Source organism: Pipistrellus hanaki (assembly GCF_964339955.1).
Source record: "Pipistrellus hanaki genome assembly, chromosome: 18".
Taxonomy (NCBI): domain Eukaryota; kingdom Metazoa; phylum Chordata; class Mammalia; order Chiroptera; family Vespertilionidae; genus Pipistrellus; species Pipistrellus hanaki.
The window spans coordinates 23,477,914-23,501,513 of NC_140520.1; the positions used below are offsets into that span (position 1 = coordinate 23,477,914).

Sequence of the window (23,600 nt, forward strand, 5' to 3'; positions counted from 1 at the left end):
ATCGACCAGCTGCCTCTTGCACACCCCCTACTGGGGATGTGCCCGCAACTCAGGTACATGCCCTTGACCGGAATCGAACATGGGACCTTTCAGTCCACAGACCGACGCTCTACCACTGAGCCAAACTGGTTTCGGCTGTTCTAGTTTGTCTTTGACTGCTGTTCTGAATATATCATTTCTTGAGAAGCCTTTAGTGGTTCACCATTGCCAATAGGATAAAGCTTATATTCTATCCTGATTTTTTCTTTTTACAGCCCTCAGAATTTCATTTTTCTTAATGAAAAATTAGGAGCTTGGAGGCTTACATATACCAATTTATCATTGTATCCCAAATGTCCTTTCTCTATTTCAATATCATATGTGCAGAAGAGTTCAAACAGTATTAAAATACTAGCATATTAGCTAAAAGAGGTCACTATAATAAATAGATTAGAAATATTGTTTGATATAAATGAAAAAGGGAATTTTTTTTTGTTCTGATACATTTCTGATACAATCAAAATACATTTGATTCTGTATGGAATCAAAAGATAGAGAATAGTCAGAACATTCCAGAAAGCTAGAACCTTTGGGAGCACAATTGGCCTTCTTTTTCTCTCACTAATGAAGAACTAGCTGCATTTTATGTAATACTTATTTCTCCAGGTCAAGGCAAAACGTAATCAAAATCCTTCAGAAAATACAGCGGGTAAAAAGCAAGAAGATACTTCTCCAATGAAATCTGACAACCAAGAAATCACTGATTTCTCGGGCGTTCGTCTCCCCACACCCAACAGGCATCAAGAAATTTGGTCTATCTTAGAGAGTGTTTGGATTACAATATATGAGAACAGGTACTAAATTTCTAAGAAGTTTTGAATTTTAGGGTTTGCCATCATTACCGTTATTCATTGAACAGTTAGATCTGAATTGTGAGTTTAATTAACTAGATTACCTTATTGAGGGTCTTGTGTCAAATTGGTACCTTAAAAACAGTGATGCTCAAATAGGGGTGTACATCAGAATTACCTCAAGAGTTCTGGATAATATAAGTGAAAAGTGCTTATCTTGCTTTATCTGTGTCAAGTTATTAGAGCCTACTTCGGTGATTCTCATGCCTGATTGAGTATCTGAGTCACTGTAGAATTTCTCAAAATACTTATGCTTGACCCTTTCATGTAGAGATGCTCATTTGAAGTTCCAGTAGACCCCATGCACTGTCATTCTTCTGAAACAACTAGAGCACCTACGCACATAGTAACCGCCATCTCTTTGCTCTGTGCTCTCGTGATTCAGTAATCAGTTATGCACTTATAGCACACCAGCTTAGGTTTTTGCGTCTTTTCTGTTTGTGAGGAATTTGGGTAAGTATTGGGTGCTATTAGTGATTAATACCTCATGGAAATTAATAATGCTTATCTCTAATTGGTGGACTATGGTATTACATATTTCCTTCCTTTTACTGAATTTTTCATATTTTATATGATGTCTAGGCATTAAATGTATAAAAAATTTTAAAAGATATGTGTTCTAAATAAGTTTATGGTTTTTATTTTTAAAGTAATAAATACACAAAACCAGTTGTATTTCTATACACTAGCAATGAACAATCCAAAAAGGAAATGAAACAATTCTACTTATATTATCATCAAGAAGAATAAAATACTTAGGGATAAATTTAATCAAGAAGGTGCAAAATTTTTACACTGAAAACTACAAAATATATTTTGAAAGAAAGATCTGTATAAATGGAAAAATCCAATGTTCATGGAATGGAAGTTTTAACAAGAAAGTTGGAGGACTCATATTTCCCAATTTCAAAATTTACTGCAAAATTACAGTATTCAAAACAGTGTGCTATTGGCATAAATGGACACATAAGTTAATGGAATAGACTTGAAAGTACAGAAATAAATGCAAACACCTATGGTCTGTTGATTTCAATCAAGATGCCAAAGCCATTCAATAGGAAAAGAATGGTGTCTTATAGTGCTTGGATAACTCAATAGCTACATGCAAGAGAATAGTGCTGGGATAACTCAATAGTTACATGCAAGAGAATGAAGTTAGACTTAACTTAAAATGGGTAGATGACCTAAATATAAGAACTATAATTATAAAACTCTTAGAAGAAAATGACTTAAATATATCAGCATTGTGAGAGATCAGTTATAAATATTTTATGCATAAGAAATGGAAATATTTGGATTCATGTAAATATGCAGGTGTACATATGAGTATCTTTTCTTTTTCTCTATTTCAGCACAGATGTTTTTCAAAGATTGGGCCCAAATTCAGCTCTGACTTGCTCAAAAATACCATCATTTGAAGAAGCATTTATATATCTTCAAAAGTTAATGGCAGCTGTAAAGAATATTCTTGAGGGAATTCAGAGGTAAATATGAATTAATTTTAAAGTTTTATTTATTACTTTTATTTATTTATTACTTCTCTCTTTCTTCTGGGTGTATCAGCTTTTTCAGAGTCGCAAGTTTTATAAACTAATATAGTATCTATATAGGGAGGGAGAAAGTAGATTTGCAGTTATGAGTAGATATTACCCCAGAATTATAGAAATCACATCTGTAGACATTTTGTAAAAGCAGGAAGTTGTGTTCTTTTTTTTAAATATTTTATTGATTTTTTACTGAGAGGAAGGGAGAGAGATAGAGAGCTAGAAACATCGATGAGAGAGAAACATCGACCAGCTGCCTCTTGCACACCTCCTACCGGGGATGTGCCCGCAACCAAGGTACATGCCCTTGACCGGAATCGAACCTGGGACCTTTCAGTCCACAGACCAACGCTCTACCACTATGGCGGAAATTGTATTCTTAACAAGCTTTCCAGGGAATTTGTTGTGCAGGTGGTGGGAGGCCACACTTAAAGAAACAAATCCTGTCTCCTAGAGTAAGTGTATCAGAACTACCAGTAGAGGGCACTATTAATAAGAAGTTTGCACCTTTTAGTATGTCATTTACATGTCTTTTGCTTATTAAGCCTCTAAAAAACGAATTTTCTTACCCAATCTTAACATGGGAACAAAACATATACTGGTATAACCATACATGATTTCTGGGAAAAGGAATTCTATAATCACAGCAGCTTTTTAGATTCACTGATGATTTAGCTGCTTCAGAGAATGTGATGATTACATTGGAGAGAATATTTTACTCAATACTGTATATTCCTTGCTGTTAAGTCTTATTTTAAGAAATGCTAAAAGCAGCAAGCACTACATTTTTAGTGAAGCAGATGGAATAAATGACTGAGTAAATAAATCAGTGGGGTTAAGCATCAGTAAAATAATGCAACTGGGGGAAAATCAATTAAAGGTGCTAAATAAGGGCTGTTATAATAATTTAACTGAAACAGTAAATATGTAGTAAATATGTTTGATAAAGCCAGATGATCAGTTCTAATTCCATCCTACAGAGTAGTTGTACAAAGGGTATAGAGTATATACTAGACTTTAGGATTAGTCTTATCTCTTTGTGCCTCTAAAGAACTTTTAACACCGTGGCAGGCCAATCATCTGCTCCTAGTGAGAAGTGATGCAATCAGTGTCCTCAAGACTGTTTTTCAATAATATAAAAGATTAAGTCCAACTCAGAACAGTGCTGTCTGTCCCAGATCATGCTGTTTATTGGTGTTTCTCTTTTAGTCAGAATATGTAGATCCGAGAAACCACTCTAGGTATTTATAAAATTTAATATACACTTTACATACTTTAAAAATATATATGTTTCTTTATTGATTTCAGAGAGGGTGGGAGAGGGAGAGAGAGATAGAAACATCAATGATAAGAGAGAATTATTGATAGGCTGCCTTCTGTATGCCCTCTACTGGGGTTGAGCCTGCAACCCGGGCATGTGCCCTTGGCCAGACTTAAAACTGGGACTTTTCAATATGCTGGCCAACACTCTATCCACTGAGCCAAACCGGCTAGGGATACACTTTACATACTTCATTTCAGTGCTGTTGGAAGGACTGGAGGAGCAAAAAGAAAAGGATTTTTAATGCATTTTGAAACTTTTTGTGTCTTGGTGTCCTCTATACATCGGTCACCAACCATCCGAACCTCACGGACCACCAGTGGTCCACAGACCACCGATTGGTGACCACTGCCCTATACTTTAGAGCCGAATTTATGATTACTATAATTATTTTTAAAAGTCAACAGTTCCTCCAGATTGCTTGGAAATAATTGTAAACAATTAAGGGAAGTGGATGTGATCCTGTAAAATACTTGGTGTGTAGAATTAGAGGCATCTTTCAGTGTGTAATAACTATTCTTCCTTTACATAGTTAAGCTCAGGGCCTAATTAGTACAAGGAACCATCTGTCCTCAAAACAAAGAAAATTCAGCTTATTTTCAGTACCATTAATTAGGAATTAACTTTTCCCCCTAAATGTGTAAATATTCAGAGAAGTTGTAGAGGTATAACTTCTTATAACCTGGGCCAACATATTTTCATACCCATACATTTTTAACTTTTTATTGAAAGTCATTTTAAATAGAATTTCACGTTTAGAAATTTAATTGCCAATTCTTCAACTTAGATATTTCTGTGACAGAATGGTCTATTTGGGAAGGGACCATTGTTTATATACCTACCAGTATTCCTTACAGATTTCTACACTTCCTCAGGTCTATGTCTTACCTAGGCTCTGGGTGACTGGTTCATGCTGCCACTATCATAACTGTCTACCACCAACAGAGGTACTGACCTGTCTTCCTTCTACATGCTCAGATATGGAAAACGTTCTCTCTAGGCTATAGTAGGACTTGATAGAAAGAACCTTCTCTAAAAACCTAATGAAGCCCAGCTGGTGTGGCTCAGTTGGATGAGCATTATCCCATGCACACAAGAGGTCACTGGTTTGATACCTACTCAGGGCACATGCCAACTTTGTAGGATCGATTCCCAGTAGGGGGTGTGCAGGAGGCAGCCTATCAATATTTTTCTCTCCTCGATGTTTTTATCTCTCCCTCTCCCTATCTCTATAAACTTTTTAAAAATATATTTTATTGATTTTTTTTACACAGAGGAAAAGAGAGGGATAGAGAGTTAGAAACATCGATGAGAGAGGAACATCAATCAGCTGCCTCCTGCACACCCCCAACTGGGGATGTGCCTGCAACCAAGGTACATGACCTTGATTGGAATCAAACCTGGGACCCTTCAGTCCACAGGCTGACACTATCCACTGAGCCAAACAGGTTAGGGCTCTATAAAAAAATTTTAAGAATTTTCTATAGCAGTAATTCTTTTTATTTTTATTTATTTATTTATTTATTTATTTAAAATATATTTTATTGATTTTTTACAGAGAGGAAGGGAGAGAGATAGAGAGCTTGAAACGTCGATGAGAGAGAAATATTGACCAGCTGCCTCCTGCACACCCCCCACCGGGGATGTGCCCACAACCAAGGTACATGCCCTTGACCGGAATCGAACCTGGGACCTTTCAGTCCGCAGACCGACGCTCTACCACTGAGCCAAACCGGTTTTGGCTATAGCAGTAATTCTTTTTTTTCTTTTTCTTTTATTTTTTTTATTGATTTATTTTTTTATTGATTTCAGAGATGAAGGGAGAGGGAAAGAGAGAAAGAAACATCAATGATGAGAGAGAATCATTAATTGGCTGTCTTCTTCCTCCTACTAAGGGTTGAGTCACAACCTGGGCATGTGCACTTGACTGGAATCGAACCCTGAATTCTTAGGTCAGCATGTCAGTCCAGGACCCTTCAGTCTGCAGGTCAATGCTCTATCCACGGAGCCAAATCAGCTAGGGCTATATATATTTTTAAAAGCTAATGAATACATGACTAAGTAGATTCAGGGAGAGGGAACATATAATCTACTGTTGACAGGAGGAGGAATGTCATTGTTACATTGTAAGAAAAACATGTTGTGCAGCCATCTTGGAAAATACAATGTAACATATTGTACAACATACAATCTGCTCTCTGACCACAGCAATTTATACCCCTTCTATTAGCAAAATATACGCATACCTTCTTAAGACTCCCAGTCTTATCCCATTGTGACATTAGCTTAAAGGCTAAGACCTCACCACTTAAATCTGGGCTGGGTGTGGTGGAGCCAGAGGGCCCTTAGGAGTAGCTCCTGTAGGTACAGCTCCTTGAGTACCATTCCTCTACTTAACTGCTGTGAACTAGACACAAATTAGTCCCCTGCCCAACTCCCAACACATAATATCAAGACAGACGTAAGATAACTACTGTGCACCTTCACATTAAAAAGGAGGGAAATAAGAGGCACAGGGGATCTCGAGTAAATCTAAAATCCAGTCTGGCATATGTTGCCACTTCCTTGATTAGAGCTCATTCCTGCTGCCTGAGAATTATTTACAGCTGCTCTTGACTGCTCGTTTGGTTCTTAATTTTGGCCTTGACTTTTACCGTAAAAAAAAAAAGCGAACTGCAGCGGAGTGAGTAGCCTGTTCTTTCCCGTAAAAGGTAGGAAGAGTCCAAAGACCTCTTTCCATTTCATATTTTCTCTATCCTGTTTAGTTCAAGTGGTGGTACTTTTACCAGAACATTCCACGACAAAACTGTTTTCTATGACTCTTATTGGGGTTCACTCCTTTAGACGAAAATCACAACCACAACTTCCTTTGAAATAAAAGCCTTCTCTCTGCCTCAGGTTCCCTGTGAAACTGGATTGGGCAATGCCCTTGACATTTTTGGAAGTCTTGGTTAATAGAGAGATTTTTGAGGGATGCTCTTATAACCCCCTAAAGGGCCCCTGGTGTTTCTGAAAAATTCTCCAAGGCAACTTCTTAGATCTTTCTGAGGACTCAACAAAAAGTTCTACAGTAATGCTGTTATTATCTTTACCTTACAACCATGTTTTCCTGCCATACCTGTTGAAGGTAAATATTAATCTTCTAACCTAAGAGAAATGTAATGGTTACTTCAGGAACTTTTGGTATACTTAATGCTTTGGCAGTGAGTTTTCCAGGCTTATCCTAGATGTATTCTATCACCACCACATCCCTCTATGCTCTCCATTTGTGATCTCATCTACTCCAATCTCTTTATGAATAGTACTGTACTTTCAACCTTACCTCTCTTCTTGGTTCAGTTGTGAATTTTTAGCTCATACTGTGCTTAAACGAAACTCATTATTTCAACTGGTATCATCTGATTCCTTTTTGTTTTCTTCCTCTATTTTTTAAGGCACAGGGTTCTCTGTGTCCATTAGATTAAGTTCTTGCTAATTTTTTTCTGACCAGTTCTATGATTGATGCTGAAATTTCCAGTTGTATTTGTGAGCTTTGCAATTTCTTTGTAGTGCAGTCAACATCTGCTTTATATATTTTGAGGTTATGGTATATCTTCCTGGTGAATTGGTTCTCTTTACTGCTAACAGTACTTTTTGCCTCCAAGTTTATTTTGTAATATGTTTATACTGATAGATGAGCTTTTTTGTTATTTTTTCCTTTATCTTCAACTTTACAGGTCATTTTTTTTTTTTTACATGAAATAAAGCTAAATTTCTCCTCATTAAGAAACTGAGGTGCAGCCAAAACTGGTTTGGCTCAGTGGTAGAGCATTGGTCTGCAGACTGAAAGGTCCCAGGTTCGATTCCGGTCAGGGGCATGTACGTTGGTTGCGGGCACATCCCCAGTAGGGGCTGTGCAAGAGGCAGCTGGTTGATGTTTCTCTCTCATCGATGTTTCTAGCTCTCTATCTCTCTCCCTTCCTCTCTGTAAAAAATCAATAGAATATATTAAAAATAAAATAAAATAAAATAAACTGAGGTGCAGAAAAGTAGATAACTTGATCAAAGTCACATAACTAATTTAGAGTGTTAAAAGGAGTGTCAGACTTTGAGTAAGTGTTCAATAAGACATTATGTGTTATTGTTGATGCTGTTAGGAAAGAAACCAAAGTACATTCAGATCAGACTTGGTTTGTAAGTGGTCTGTGAGCTTCATATTAAATCCTACTTCATATACCTATTCCCTAATTCTGATTCCAAAATTCTAAAGCGAAATTTCAACAATAATAAACAACTTGAAGATAGGCAACTGTGTCTTTTAATTTTCTTTTATATTCTGTAGCTCTTAGAATAATATATATTTGAAAAATAGTATGCATTTGATAAATACTTATTGATTGTTATGAATTTTTTTTTTAAAGGACAAATGTAGATATATTTATAAAGAAAAATTAGCCATTTACTGAAAAGTATTTTTTCCCCCTCTAAGGGCTAATTCTTTCATTTTGTTATTCTTTTTCAAAATTGCTATCAAAGGGTAATTTTAGGACTTTCATTCAAAGAGTCTTTTGTCTTCATACTGGTATAAGAAGAAAACAATGAGAAAGGCTGACCTCTCAAGAATTTTGTGTGGGGAATTACTAAGGCATAAAAGTCCATAATCCATTTCTCTCCATTTTATTTTCTATTTCCAATAAGCAGTACTTTTAGTTAGTAAAAGTTGGCAACTTTTTAAAATACCAGGCCAAATTCCATTCTCCCAAACTCGGCATTCATAGAACATAATGAAGTGGAAGTACAGCCCTAAGAGTGTATTTTAATAAAGATTGTCTAGTCCGTTTGTGGCCCGGTTTACCTCAAAACATTCTTTGAGGATAACAAGTTTTATAGCCAGTCCTATAATGTGTATTTTATTTCTAAGAAATAATAAGTATTGATTTATTTTGATTGTAACAGTAATATATATGAATTATGTTTACATACTAATAAACCTTTCTTCATCCTTCCTATTTAATAAAGAGGTAATATGCAAATTGACCAACACAAAGATGGCTGCCCCCATGTGGACACACAAGATGGCTGCCCCCATGTGGACACAAGATGGCCACCACAAGATGGCCGGCAGGGGATGGCAGTTGTGGGCAATCATGCCAGCAGGGGAAGGCAGTTGGGAGGGACCAGCCCTGAAAGGGAGGGCAGTTGGGGGTGAAAAGGCCTGCAGGGGAGGGCAGTTAGGGGTGACTGGGTCAGTAGTGGAGGGAAGTTGGGGGCGACCAGGCCTGTAGGGGAGGGAAGTTGGGGGTGACCAGGCCTGCAGGGTGGGCAGTTAGGGATGACCAGCCAGCAGGGGAGGGCAGTTAGGGGCAATCGGGCCAGCAGGGGAGGGAAGTTGGGGGTAACCAGGCCTTCAGGGGAGGACAGTTAAGGGTCATCAGGCTGGCAGGGGAGTGGTTAGGGGGTGATCAGGCTGGTTAGGCAAGCAGAAGCGGTTATGGGCAATCAGGCAGGCAATCAGGCAGGCTAGCAGTTGGGAGTCAGCAGTCCTGGCTTGTGAGAGGAATGTCTCAGGTTGGAGAGGGTGCAGGCTGGGGTGAGGGATATCCTCCTCCTCCTGTGCACAAATTTCATGCACCGGGCCTCTAGTTAGAATATAATTCTGTTCTGTTTTACCAAGTAATCAAGTGTTTACATTTGGAGAAAATAACTTCTTTCCTACAAACTTCAAATTCTGGCATTTCATCACAGAAATAACTTGTAAACTAGTTAGTTAAACGTAGCAATTAAAAAGTGGGAAGAAAAGACTCAAATAGAGAAGAATGCAATATTCTTTCTTCATTATCTTCCTGTGCTGGATCAGGATTTTTTCTTTTCTGGGCTTTTTAGAACTATGATGCTTTGGTCTACTATGAATCTTTGATTTTTTGTTCACTGTTGTTTCCAAGGGCCTGGAATAGTTCTTGACTCATAGTAGGCCTCACATATTGGTTGAATGAGAGAATAAAGGGGGCTTTGTTCTGATCTGGGCATTTTTAGTGTGTATCTAGCTTTTTTACTTACCATATACATTGTGAGGGTCAGCCCTTATCCACTAGAATTTGCATCATCTACTAGACTTTGTATGCTATTATTTAAAGTTACAATTATGCTTTTGTGATGGTGTGAGGAAAGATCTTATAGAGTAAGAATACCGTGTAGTCCAAAAATGCAACTCTGGAGAGAGAGAATAAAATTAGTGGTTGCCTGGAGCTGAGATTGAAGTTGAGAAAAGAGAATGACTGCAGATGGGCAAGAGGGACCTTTTGTGGGTGAAGGAAATGTTCTAAAATTGGATTGTGGTGATTGCTGTACAGTTTGGTAAATGTATTAAAATTAGTGAATTTTATGGTTTGTAAGCTGTACCTCAGTTAAACTGTTTAGAATACAAAGCCAGATTGGGAGCTTAAAATTTCTGTAATTATTTGCTATTTAGAAAACTAGGATGATATAATTCTTTTATTTCTTAATTTGGATATGACTTGTGATAGATAAATAACTGATTTTCCCAAAACCGGTTTTTTGTAAAGCATTTCAGGACAGAGAAATGTTAATTTTATTCACTAGTACTTTCTATTGTGTTCATCAGCTTGGAATTTATAAGACTTCTAATAAAACATTTCATTTCATCTCATTTTCTTGCCCTGTTTTTAGATATTTCCAAAGCTACAAAAATGATTAAATGTAAATTATTCTCATTTGCTGATAGTTTGTTTACGCTAAGTTAGAGAGTTAAAACACACTATTTATTTATATCTTTCTAAAAGATTGGTTTACCTTATCTAAATAACTTTGTTTTCATTTTTTAAAAGCAAATTATTTATGGACCCTCCCAATGTATTATAATTATCCTTTGTCTTCCCCCCCACACACACAATTAGGAGATTATTAGTATATTAAAATTTCTTGAGAGAAAAAGGTTTTCTATGAAATGGTATTCTTATTTAGATTTTTGTATATACTTAAAGATATTCTGTATATGTCTCCTCCAAGGGAGTATAGCCCCTTTAAAAACTCAACTGTGTCCTGAAAAATTTATGAAAGCTTTTCCACAGTCTAAAAAAGGCCACATAGATTAAAGATATAATAAGGTTATTAGGTCAGTTAACTCCAACGATATCAACAATAACTCTGACAATATCAAGCATTGGTAAGGGTAAAAGGACCTAGAGACAATATTTTTTCTTTTTTACTTTTTATATGAATTTATTTAAGCCAAACTGATGCTGGGAGCCAGATCTCAAAGAGATGTTGTAATTTAAAAATTAGTTGAGGTAGCTTGATTTCTCTTTAGTTAGATCTTTATGCACTTACTCTGTAGCTTGAAACTATTAGATGATGATAATAATTTTATTACAGTTATAATTGATATAGTATTTTCTGAATACCAGACACTGTTATAAAAGCTTTGCCTATAGTAGTTCATTTAATTTTCACAATAACCCTATGAAATATGGACTATTACCATATTTTTTAACAGATAAGAAAAATATCTCACACAGAACTCATCCAAGTTCACTCAGCTCAACAAACTCAGGCAGACATGCTACTAACCACAATACCATAATGAAAGGACTGCTTTCCTTTTTTTCTTTTTCATAAAAAAAATTCATATTGAAAATTAAAAACTACTTAGTATAAGAAGATGAGAATTAATACTTGATTGCTAGAAGGAGAAATAAGTTATTCTATCTTCTTTATTTTAACTTATTTCTTGTTTCCATTTATTTTGTGTTTATATGTTATTTATATATATTTTTGTTATTTTTATGAATCAGTGTTAGCAATGGTCTGATTATTAATGCTTTTTTATATAATGCTAGGCTGATAGTTCAAACTGTTTTATTTTAATTTAGTCACAAAATCTACCCTAGCCAGTTTGGCTCAATGGTAGAGTGTCGGCCCATGGATTGAAGGGTCCAGGGTTCGATTCTGGTGTAAGGCAGTCGGGTGCTTACAAGTGGCAACCAATAGATGTGTCTTTCTCTAACATCAATGTTTCTTTCTCTCCTCTTCCCTTACACTCTCTTTAAAAATCTAGAGAAAAATATCCTCAGGAGGATTAATAAAAATAAAAACACAAAATATTTTATTAGTATGTGTGTGTGACAGGTTGAACATTTCTCTGGGAAATTTTTAAGCTTTATCTGCAGCTTTAAATGATAGGGAGTACAAATGCACTTCACATTTCTATACCTTTTGAGAAATCTGTATTGTGTGAACCATTATTTCACAGAATACTTCTGGTTAATGACTGATGATACAAATACCAATGTAAATAAGCAAAAATATTTTAATAAATCTTCTGTTGAATTAAACTCATAATTTTATAATTTTTAACGGATGAAAACTAGAATAGGTTGTAAACATTCTAAAAGATTATTATACAACAAGTTATCTCTTATAGTATGGATATGTTTTGAGGAAAAGTTCAGGTATTGTATTTTTCTTTAATCATTTATTCCCCTTCCTGTTTTTATTATATTTTATTTTTTAGGATTTTGGCCCCCAACAGTAATTATCAAGATATTGAGACCCTCTATAACGTCCTAATCAAATATGAGGTATGAACACACTTTAAAATGTTTATCACATTTCCACCATAAACAAATTTTAATATAAATTAACATGGTAGATTTCTAAAACGTAATAGTATTTAAAGTAATTGATACTTTAAGTTGTTGAGTGCCACAGAAGGTTTCCAGTGACATGGTTTGTTTTTTTATTCTCTAAGAAAAAACATACAGTAGAGTCCTATAATAATACCTCTAGGTCCAGTGCACAAATTCATGCATAGGTGGGGTCCCTTGGCTTGGCTGGCTTTCAGGGCCAATTGGGGTCATCGAGCCCATTCCCGATCAGGGCCAATGTAGGCCAGCCAGCCCTGTTACCCATCCTTGCTGATCCAGGGGGAGAATTCTGTTGATCTTCAGTTTCTGTTAGCCTAAGCTTTTTGCACATGTTCCCATATATGCTTGCTTTCCAAGTGCTTGTGTCTTTAATTTTTAAAATGTGCTACTTGTAGGAATATGACATATATTCAGGTCTCACATTTGTTTATGGAGTCAAACTCCTTTAAGTAGATTTCTTCACTTTTATTCTTCAGTAGCTCTATATTTAGCCATTTGTATGCATTATCTGACATGAAGAACCTAGTGAGTAAGTGTACAATATTGGTTCTGCCATCTATTACCTAAATGCTCTTCGAAGAATTATTTAATTCTCTTTGTCTCAGTTTCTTCATCTATAAAATGGGAATAACATCAGTATGTAAATTATAATGTTTTTAAAAATTAAATAACTTATTATACCTATGTACAGTGTTCCAAACAGTACCACAGAATAAATATTTTGCTTTACAGCATTCATGTATGCTTTTTAAACAATCAACCTAATACTGCATAACCATACTATGTGATTAGGATGATTTCTTCATTTGACATGATTCATATCATTATTTCATGATATTTCCTAAATTTCAAATTGAGTAATTAATTTTAACGATAAAGTATATTTGTGGAAATAATATGTTAATTTTAAAATCACATCCTGAAAAAAATATGGGACATAGGTTAGTGCTTCCTGTTGCTGAAATATTGGGAGAAAATACCTAACATTACTTATAAGAATATGAAATTGATTTTAAAAGTGATCATCCACAGACATTTGGACACTTATCCAATTTTTAAAAAAAAAAATATTTTATTGATTTTGTACAGAGAGGAAGGGAGAGAGATAGAGAGCTAGAAACATCGATGAGAGAGAGTCATTGATCAGCTGCCTCCTGCACACCCCCCACTGGGGATATGCCCGCAACCAAGGTACATGCCCTTGACCGGAATCAAACCCGGGTCCCTTCAGTCCCCAAGCCGACGCTCTATCCACTGAGCCAAACCGGTCTCGGCAAATTTTTAAAATAATTTATCTTAGCAGAACTTCCTTCCTTCCTATATCAATTACTGCATTGGAGACATTTATCTCATAAACAGTGATAGGACCATCTAAACTTTTAAGATGTTTGGCTTTTATACTTAATCTTTGCCCTTTGTTCCTGAATTATTAAGAATTAATAATATAGCCATGTCAATATTTGGCATTCATTATAAATGGTACAAGAATTTAATAACACCAGTTTCACAATCCACAATATGTCATAATTCTAATAAGGTTTACTGACAAAGGCATCTTTGAACTATTTGTTCCCTGGGAATTAAAATTGTATACTTGAACATAAAAATGATATTTAACAATGTAACTTAAAATGTCCCCATGTGAACAATTAAAAATGTCTTGAATCAAATTAATGAATATGATGAAACAAGATATTTTAGGCTAGACTTTGATATCGGTGATGAATTTGTATTTCAGTTTTCCTTTTTTAGTAGTAAATTAACTGTCTCTTTTTGTAAGTCACCTATGACCTGGAACACTTGTACCCTAGCTGTATTTTGGGATAAGTGTCCAAATGTCTGTGGATGATCACTTTTGAAACAAAAGCATCACCTAGATACTCATTTTTCTAAAAACACACTAAAGGCTTAAGGACCTATTTTTCCCCCCCATATTATACAAAGTTCAAAAATCTTAGCTGATTTTTCTCAATAATTGATGGAAAATAGGTGATTCCCTTCATTCTCTGATCAGACACCAAGGTCCTGGTATGCTGGGATAATAGTGAAAATAGTGAAGGCCCTGCGACTTGAGAAGAACATGTAAAGACGGTGGAATTGGACTGGTTGATAGTTTAAGTACATATTTTAAGACATTTTTAGAAGATACTTTTAAAAATTGTAAAGTACCTAAGAAGTTAATTATGATAAATTATATACCAATTTAATACATTCATTATAAATATATTACATATTATATATAATGAAATAACACATTTTAAGCAAAATTTAGGATCATATACATTTAAAATGTTATATTTTAAAAGTATGTATTTTTAACTTTCAGTGAATGAAACATTTTCTACACAAATATGATGAATTTTTTATGAAAATACTAAAGAAGCTCATGGGACTTTTGCAAATAATACCCTTAATTCTATAAAAGACTCTCATGATATGAGTCTTTAAAGTAGTGTTAATGGATGCATACCAGCTAATATAAATAAATTGAATAGGAGATAGTCTCATTTAGTTTCCCTTTCACTAATTCAGAAGTTCTTAAAATTTAGGTACTGTGCTATTTGTTGAGTTATCTGATAAAGGGAGTTTTCCTCTACAAATTTCTAGATTTTCTGCTACACATAAGTAAAATATAACCTATATCACTAGCGAAACCTCAGAAATACAGAATTGTTTCTCTGTGTACTATAAGTGCCAATGCTAGCTTGTGTAAGATAAAGGACTTTTAGTATTGTATATTATGTCTGGATTATAATATATATTTATAAAGTTAAGCATATCAGTTTACCTATTTAGACCTCCACAGTCTGAAAAATACATTTCTTTAAAAAATGTCTGTAATTCACATTTTTTTCCTAAATAGGTAGATGTTTCCACACAGTTTATAACCCTCCTATTTAGATGAAAGTGAAGGTTATTCAGTAATAACTTTTGAAAGGGTCAGCATAGTATCCAAATGTTGTTAGAGTTGAATACTTGACTTTTTTTCTCAGCTTGAATTATTTCTAATGTTCAGGATATAAACAAGATGTGGCTGTTTCTGCTTATATAGTCTACCACAAATCCACTCACCCCTTTAAGTTTTTAGTATCTTTAATTTTATTTTTTTATGTTATTTACTTTTCCTAGAAAATAAACTGAAGCATGAATTGGTTTCATGGAGTACATTCCCCCCCCTCCCCTCCTTTGATCTACAAAGTAATTGTTGAGATTTTTTTACTAACCCCAGGGCCATCTCACCACCAGTCCTATGATCTGATTGGGTTGAGACAGTAGGACTACTATTTTTACACATAGCTGATTGTTAGCATCATGGTCACTGAGCTTTTGATTTTTAGTGTTCTGTCCTTCCTATGCAAGAACTAGAAACTTGATGTTCTGCTTTCTCAGAATATGGGCCACTCTGTGTTCTTACTACTTGTTTGATTTAATATGCATTTCTAACAACTATATCTTGGTTCTTTTCAGGTAAATAAAAGCGTCAAATTTACTGCCCAGGAACTTTATGATTGTGTTTCACATACTGAATATCGGTAAGTCATATCTATACATAGACATACCGGGGATGAAGAGGGGTTTTTTTTGTTTTGTTTGTTCACTATGATTTTTTACCTTTATTAGTATAAAAATATTTCATACATACAAAAAGGGTGTGTGTGTGTGTGTGTGTATGTTTGTGTGTGTGGAGGGGGGTTTAGCAGGTATAAGATTTAAAATAATTCTCAAACTTTTGTCCTCAAAACTCCTTTATATTTTAAAGTGATTGAAATCCTGGCTGGGTCGCTCATGTCGTTAGAGTATTGTTCCAGTGTGCACCAAGGTTGTGGGTTTGATCCCAGGTCAGGGTACAGATAAGAATCAACCAATGAATTCATAAATAGGTGGAACAACAAATTGATCTCTGTTTGTCTCTGTCTCCTTATCCCTTTCCTCTCCCTTCTCCTCTGCGTCCTATCTCCCTCTCTCCTGCCCCATCCTTCTATTCTTTCCCTCTCCCTCTCTCTCTAAAATCAATAAATAAAAAATAAAAAATAAGTTATTAAAGACCCTCAAAGCTTTTTTTATGTGGGTCATATTTATCTGTATTTACTGTATTAGAAGTTAGAATTGATAAATTTAAAATATTTATTTAAAAACAACAGTAGTTAATGAATTACATGTTAAGATCAGTATCATAGAATTATGAAAAGAATTTTTCCCAAACCAAAAATGTTACTGATGAGAGTGGCATTGTACATTTTTGCAAATCTCTTAATGTCTGGTTTAATAGAAGAAAGCTGGGTTCTCATAGCTGTTGCATTTATTTTGTTTCCATAATCATGTCACGTGTCACTGTGAAACTACTGTGTACTCTTGCAAGAGTGAGATTGCAAAAGGCAAATCATGTCTCAGTCTTATTAGGGAAATAGCCTCGGCCTCTTTGACATCTCAAACCCTTTGAAAGAGGCTGGCATTCCCAGACCATGTTTTAAAGAACAACAGGTATAAAGAATACTCAGTTGACAAAATAAACCTTTATACTTCTCAACCTTATCTTTATGGTTTTACTACATATTATTTATTATTAAACAAATGGGGCCTGACCAGTGTTGCTTAGTGGTTGAGCGTCGACCTATGAACCAGGAGGTCATGGTTCGATCCTGTCAGGGCACATGCCTGGGTTGCAGGCTTGATCCCCAGTGTGGGGCATGTAGGAGGCAGCCAATTAGTGATTCTCTCATCATTGATGTTTCTCTCGCTCTCCCTCTCTCTGCTTCTCTAAAATTAATAATAATCTATTTTAAAAATATTTTAAGTGTTTCTAGGTTTTTAAAAAAGGGATTAAATTAGCAGTATCACACTCTATATATTCTCAAAACAAATAACTTGGTTTCTAGCATTCATATGTAACAAAAAAGGAGTAGTATAAATCTGATTCTTGTATACACAGGGTATATGTTTGAATCTCTCCATCCTGGGCCTTGACAGACAAATCCTGAGGAACAAAAACACATTTAATTTAAATCTTTCACTGTCACTCTATTCTCTGTAAGTCAACATTGAGATTCACCATGTTGAGGCATGGAGCATGTTATTTTACAACATCTCAGGTATGTTCCTAATATCACCCACCCTCTATGCAAAATCATGCAGTTAAAACCTCAGGGTGCATAAGAAAAAATGGGGCTGTAGCACATCTCAAAGACATAAGGACACACTGAATAATCAAAATGGTATCCCAGATTTACGCATGTTAGTGGTTAGGAAATATATAAATGCTATAATAGATTTAACACTTGTAAAAGAGTTCAGATTGCTAATAGAAGTGGTTTTTGGAAGGCTGCAGTTCATCAGTTAGTGTGATGTGCTGGGGGAGGGGTTATCTATTGTAGTATTAGATGCAAAGTCACAGTACTAAGTGTGAATGGATGTAGCCCATACACACAAGAAGCTGAAGTAGCTGTACATGTTTGAGGTGTGTGCATGAGTGTGTTTTATCTGTTCCTAAGCAGCTTGGGTCAATGAGGTGCAGTTTTCTCTGTTCATCTAGCATCTCTCACTACTGAAACTGTGCATAGGACAATTACTAGTATGTGCTCAAATTGCTCTTTACTATATAAGTGGTGTTGGAACAAATATGTGCATTTGGAACAAGTGTTGGAGCTGAACTGACTGCATTTTTTATTTTCATTGCTATGTAATATGCCACTGCAACACTAAATCACTGTTTATTTGCTATTTATAATGTATAGGTGTGGTTACAAAATTTTATGTGCCGGCTCAGGGTCTAAGTTAACTATCAAGTTGCTTCTATTAAAACTTTTAATTGATAAATTTGATGGTCAAGATGTGAGGACAAATGTCATTAAGCAGCACGGCTATGAACATTCACTCATTAGATTCAAATAAATTTTCCAAGAATATCTGAAGGCACTGGGCATGCATGATGTTGCAACTGGGGGAGAAAATTGGTGTTTTTTTTTGTTTTGTTTTGTTTTTACCGTAATATTCAGACTATCTTATTTATAGATCTTTACGGCCAATTTACATGTAAATGTGTACATGAGATTTGTGTTAGAATATAACGCCTATGAACCTTGGCCATATTTTTGAAGGTGTAGAAACCCACTGTAGATAACTTAGAGGGCAGAGTCCCTGCAGAATGGTTCCATCAGATCTCTAAAGTTAGTTTAATTTCCCTGTACTGTTAGAATCAGTGAGAGGTTTTTTTGGAGGGGATGGGAGAAGGTAGGGAGTGTACAGGGATGAAAATTGAATGTTCAAAGTTCTAATTTGTTTTCTTTCCACTTATAGTACCAAGGATTTGAACTATGAAATTAATAAGCTCCCTCTTATACCCAAAAAGATGATTTTGAAATCAAATGTACCTAATATCTTGAATGCATCGAAAGATATAGCCTTTAGATTCATTATTCTGCTGCTGTTTTGAAATTATTTGCCCTATCTGTCTCCCATATTAGCCTCTAGGATAGTCCACAGCTCAGTTTTCCAATAAGCTGCCAAAAGAGAAAGTGGTTCATATTAGACATGGGGCCAAATGAATGGATAGTAGATGGCAAAGTTTTTCTGTGGCTCAGAGATGAAAATAGATGAGTGATTTAGCTTGCATATATAGCTGGCCACCTTTGAGAATATTACGAAGAGCAATGAACTAAAATGTCTGAATTTTCTGTTCTTTGCTTTTTAGTTTAAAGTGTTAGTTGTGAGGAAGGAGACTGTTGACATGCCCAACATCATATTTATTGCAATAGGGATGTAGTTAAGTAACTGAAGAACATAAAACAATTTTTTTTTTTTTTTAGGTTCTGATAAACAAGGAATTGAGGTTTCAGATCCAAAGTTGAATTCTATGATACTGGAAAACCTCTGAGTTCACTGTCTATAAACCAGTGAACTTTTCTGTCTTCTGTAGTTTCTGTCTTCTATAGACTTTTTGATATAGCTTTTGCTCTCGCCAGTAATATCTATCTGTGCGCTTTTTACCCTGAGCATATGAGGAGTTTGCTCAGAAAATCCAGGATTGCCTGGCTGATGTGGCTCAGTGGCTGAGCATTGACCTATGAATCAAGAGATCACGGTTAGATTCCTGGTCAGGGCACATGCCCAGATTGCGGACTCAATCCCCAGTAGAATGTGTGCAAGAAGCAGTTGATAAATGATTCTCTCCCATCATTGATTTTTCTTTCTCTCCTTCTCCTGTTCGCTCTGAAATCAATCTATCTATCTATCTATCTATCTATCTATCTATCTATCTATCTATCTATCTATCTATCGAAAATCCAGGATGGTAAATTAGATTATAAAACAGGTTGCCAAGTATATATCTTGTATAGTGTCTTATCTGTATGAGAAATAAGTTAGGAGCAGGTTTAAGTCACTTTGTTGGCCCTGAAATTCTTGACAAACTGTCCTGGTATGTTTATGAGACAAGTTCCAAAGGTCATTTTTCTTCTAGATAAAATGCAAGCTAATTTGTGACCTTAGCCTTATAAAACACCTGGCATGTCCAAACAGTTTACTACCTAAGATGGCTTGTATATCAGAAGCTTTCTTTTGCTGTCAAGTGCTATCAGGAATGACTGCTTTCCTACTCCAGGAAACAGGTCCCTGGCAGTGTCTTCATGCTTGCATTCAGCTGTGGCTGTCTTGACTGTGGGTCCAGGACCTGTGTATCGGCATCACCTTGGAACTTGCAAGAAGGGCCAACTCTGAGGCTCCACCCGACTTCTTGGATGATCAACTCTGAGGGTGGAGCCCAGCCATCTGTGTGACAGTCCGCCCAGGGCATGGTCAAGTTTCAGAACCCCTGTGTTAAATTAATGACCTAGTCTGTCCAAGAAGCTCAGACAGAAAAAGCCTTAGAAAAAAAATAATCTAGAATTCAAATTTAGACCTTTGATGTTTCTTTTAAAATATATATATATTTTATTGAATTTTTACAGAGGAAGGGAGAGGGAGAGTTAGAAACATCAATGAGAGAGAAATATCAATCATCTGCCTCCTACACACCCAACACCAGGAAGGGGACGTGCCCGCAACCAAGGTACATGCCCTTGACTGGAATCGAACCTGGGACCCTTGAGTGTGCAGGCTGACACTCTATCCACTGAGCCAAATCTGTTAGGACTGATGTTTCTGTCTTAATTAGCAAAGGATTACATTATTTTTTTGTGTCTATAGGTGCAATAATACTTCGTAGTGCATTTAACTATATTATTTGTAAAAGATCATAATACAAAAGTATATACTTTTGTCTTTTTTAATTGAGGTAATATTCAGGTAACAAAATTAACAACTACTTTAAAGTGTATAATTCATTGTCATTGAGAGCATTCATTCAGCTGTGCAGCTGTCACTTCTGTCTAGTTCCAAGACATTTCCATCACCCCAGCAGGACATTCCATATCCATTAAGTAGTCATTCTCTATTATCCTTCCTGGCCCCAAACCCTGGCAACCACTAAGCTGCTTTCTTTCTCTGTGGATTTATTCATTCTGGGTGTTTCATGTAAGTTGAATCATACAACATATGACCCTTTGTGTTTGGTTTTATTCACTTAGCATGGTATTTCCAAGATGCATCTCATTGTAGCATACACTTGAGTGGCCAGATTATTATGACCTCTGAACGCATGATAATCTGGCCACTTAGTGTGTGTGTGTGTGTGTGTGTGTGTGTGGGTGTGTGTTATATGTTAGAGGCCCGTGCATGAATTTGTGCACGGGTGGGGTCCAGCCAGCCTGGCTAGGGGGAGGGGACATGGGTGGTTGGCCAGCCTGCCTGCTGGTTGAACTCCTGGTCGAGGGAACAGTTTGCATATTAGCCTTTTATTATATAGGATATGCACTGAGTGGCCAGATTATTATGCGTTTAGAGATTATAATAATCTGGTAACTCAGTGTATATGAACACTTCATTCCTTTTAAAGGCTGAGTAATATTCCATTGTATGTATATACCACATTTTGTTTATCCTTTCATCTGTTGTTGGACGTTTGGGTTGTTTCCACTTTGGAGCTAGTGTGAATAGTGTTGCCTTTGTTTGATTTCTTTCAGTTCTTTATAATTTAAGGAGGATGTATACCTATGAGTAGAAGTTCTAGGTCACATGGTAATTCTGTTTTTAACTTTTGAGGAACTTCCTATTTTCAAAGTAGCTGCACTATTTTACCTTCCCACCAGCAGTATACAAGGGTTCCAATTTCTCTGCATCCTCACTAACATTTATTTTCCATTTTTTTTATTGTAGCTATTCTAAAGAATTTGGAATTTCATCTCATTGTAAACTAATGATGTTAAACATCTTTTTATAAGCTTGTTGGCCATTTGTTTGTCTTTGGTGAAATATCTATTCAAGCCCTTTGACCAATTGTTAATGGGGTTGTTTTTTCTTTCTGTTGTTGAGTTGTAAGAATTTTTTATGAGGAATCTGGCTCCAGGTGAAAATCTTAGGTGTGACCTTTTAGACCTGACACTGACAGTTATGTGGCTTTTATCTGGCGGGCTCCATTGGGGAAAGCTGCCTTCTCCATACCAGATTCCGTACACAGCCAGTGAACTGCAGCCTTCTCGAGGGAGCTGCAGGCAATGCTCAGGCCCCCTGCCCCTGAGCATGCTCACATGTGTACTTGCATTCCAAGTCCTGGCAACTTCATTTGGAGGCCTCCTTTGTGTGTGTGTGTGTGTGTGGGGGGGGGGGGGGGGCTTTGGCTGAGGCATCTCTGCTGAGACTTCCTTTTAGAGGCCTTGGCCATAGTATTTTTCTCCACTCTGACTCAATGCTTTTCTGCTCCTAGCTCTTTTTCTTTGCTGTGCTGTTTATGTCCCCCCCCCCAAAAAAAAAAAAAAAATTCTATGTTAAAATCCTATTGCCCAAGATGATGATCATACAAGGTGGGCTCTTTGGGAGGTGATTAGGTCATGACGGTGGAGCCCTCATAAATGGGAATACTGCTCTTATAAAAGAGGGTTCTCACCAGAATGTAGCTATGCTGGCACCTTGATCTTGGACTTCCCAGCCTCTGCAACTGTGAGAAATAAATGTATGGTTTAGCGCCCACCCAATCCATGATATTTTGTTATGGCAGGCTGAAAGGACTAAGACACCTTAGCCATTTGCGTCGATGGGAGGCAGAACCTTAGTTTGGGACTCCTCAATAGTGAGGTACTGCCCCCTCTCTGCACTGCATGTTGTCTGACTCTTACCTGGCGTCATTCTGTGGGGAAAATGGAGCATTAGGGAGCTGACACCTTCACTTGGCCCCTTGCAGTCGCAGTAAATGAATCAAGCCCTGATTGTTACTTTCGATTTGGCTTGTTGACTATCAACCACCTTGACACCTGGCAGCCTGACACATACGTTCTGGATATTAGACCCTTAGAAGATATATTCATTTGCAAGTTCTTATTTTTTGAGAGATTTCTGTTTAATCATATGTTATGTTATACTATACCCCCAAATAACATTGCCAGATAAGAAACCAGACAAAATATCAAAGACATAAAAGAAAACAAGAATCTTTGAACTAAACTATGCAAAGTTGTGTAAATGTCAACCTGAACAGGTGCTCAGGGCAGAGCACCAGGTGGCCTTAGAAGGGGGAAAAAATTGCAGTCGCCTCATCAGAATTGAGTTTATCAAAAGTGCTGCTGGGTTATTTGTATTTTTCCCTTAAAATGTGAACTGTTTATACTGTTGCAAAAGGACAAAACAATTTTTGCTGGGCAGTTCATATAAATTCTTGCATTGAAAATTTTTTTTTTATTTGATAACATCTATTTTGTGTGTTTTTTCTTTTGTTGGTTTGGGTTTTGATGTCATATCTAAGTATCCATTGCCAAGGCTAAGGTTATAAATATTTACCTCAAATATTTTTCTAAGAGTTTTGTAGTTTTAGTTTTAACAGGTCATTAATCTATTTTGAATTAATTTTTGTATAAGGTATGGGTCCAACTTCATTCCTTTGATGTGTGGATATCCAGTTGTCCTAGCACTGTTAGTTGAAGAAACTATTACTTTCACATTGAATGGCCTTTGCACCCTTGTCGAAAATCAATTAACCATGTATATCAAGGTTAATTTCTTGACTTTCAATTCAGTTTCATTGGTCTGTATGTCTTTATGTCAGTACCACACTGTTTTGATTGAAGTTGCTTTGTGTCAACTATTCAAAATTGGAAAGTGTGAGTGCTCTAACATTTTT

The 23,600-nt window shown here is 36.1% G+C and overlaps 1 protein-coding gene across 1 annotated transcript in view; it reads left to right on the forward strand.

Moving 5' to 3' along the window:
- SWT1 (SWT1 RNA endoribonuclease homolog) overlaps nt 1–23,600 on the forward strand; it is a 60,236-nt gene that overhangs the window by 30,977 nt on the left and 5,659 nt on the right. The window contains exons 15-18 of the mRNA XM_084866583.1: nt 646–833; nt 2,243–2,374; nt 12,265–12,331; nt 15,866–15,930. Of these exons, the coding sequence (XP_084722709.1) occupies nt 646–833; nt 2,243–2,374; nt 12,265–12,331; nt 15,866–15,930 (452 nt within the window). The remainder of the gene's footprint in view (nt 1–645; nt 834–2,242; nt 2,375–12,264; nt 12,332–15,865; nt 15,931–23,600) is intronic.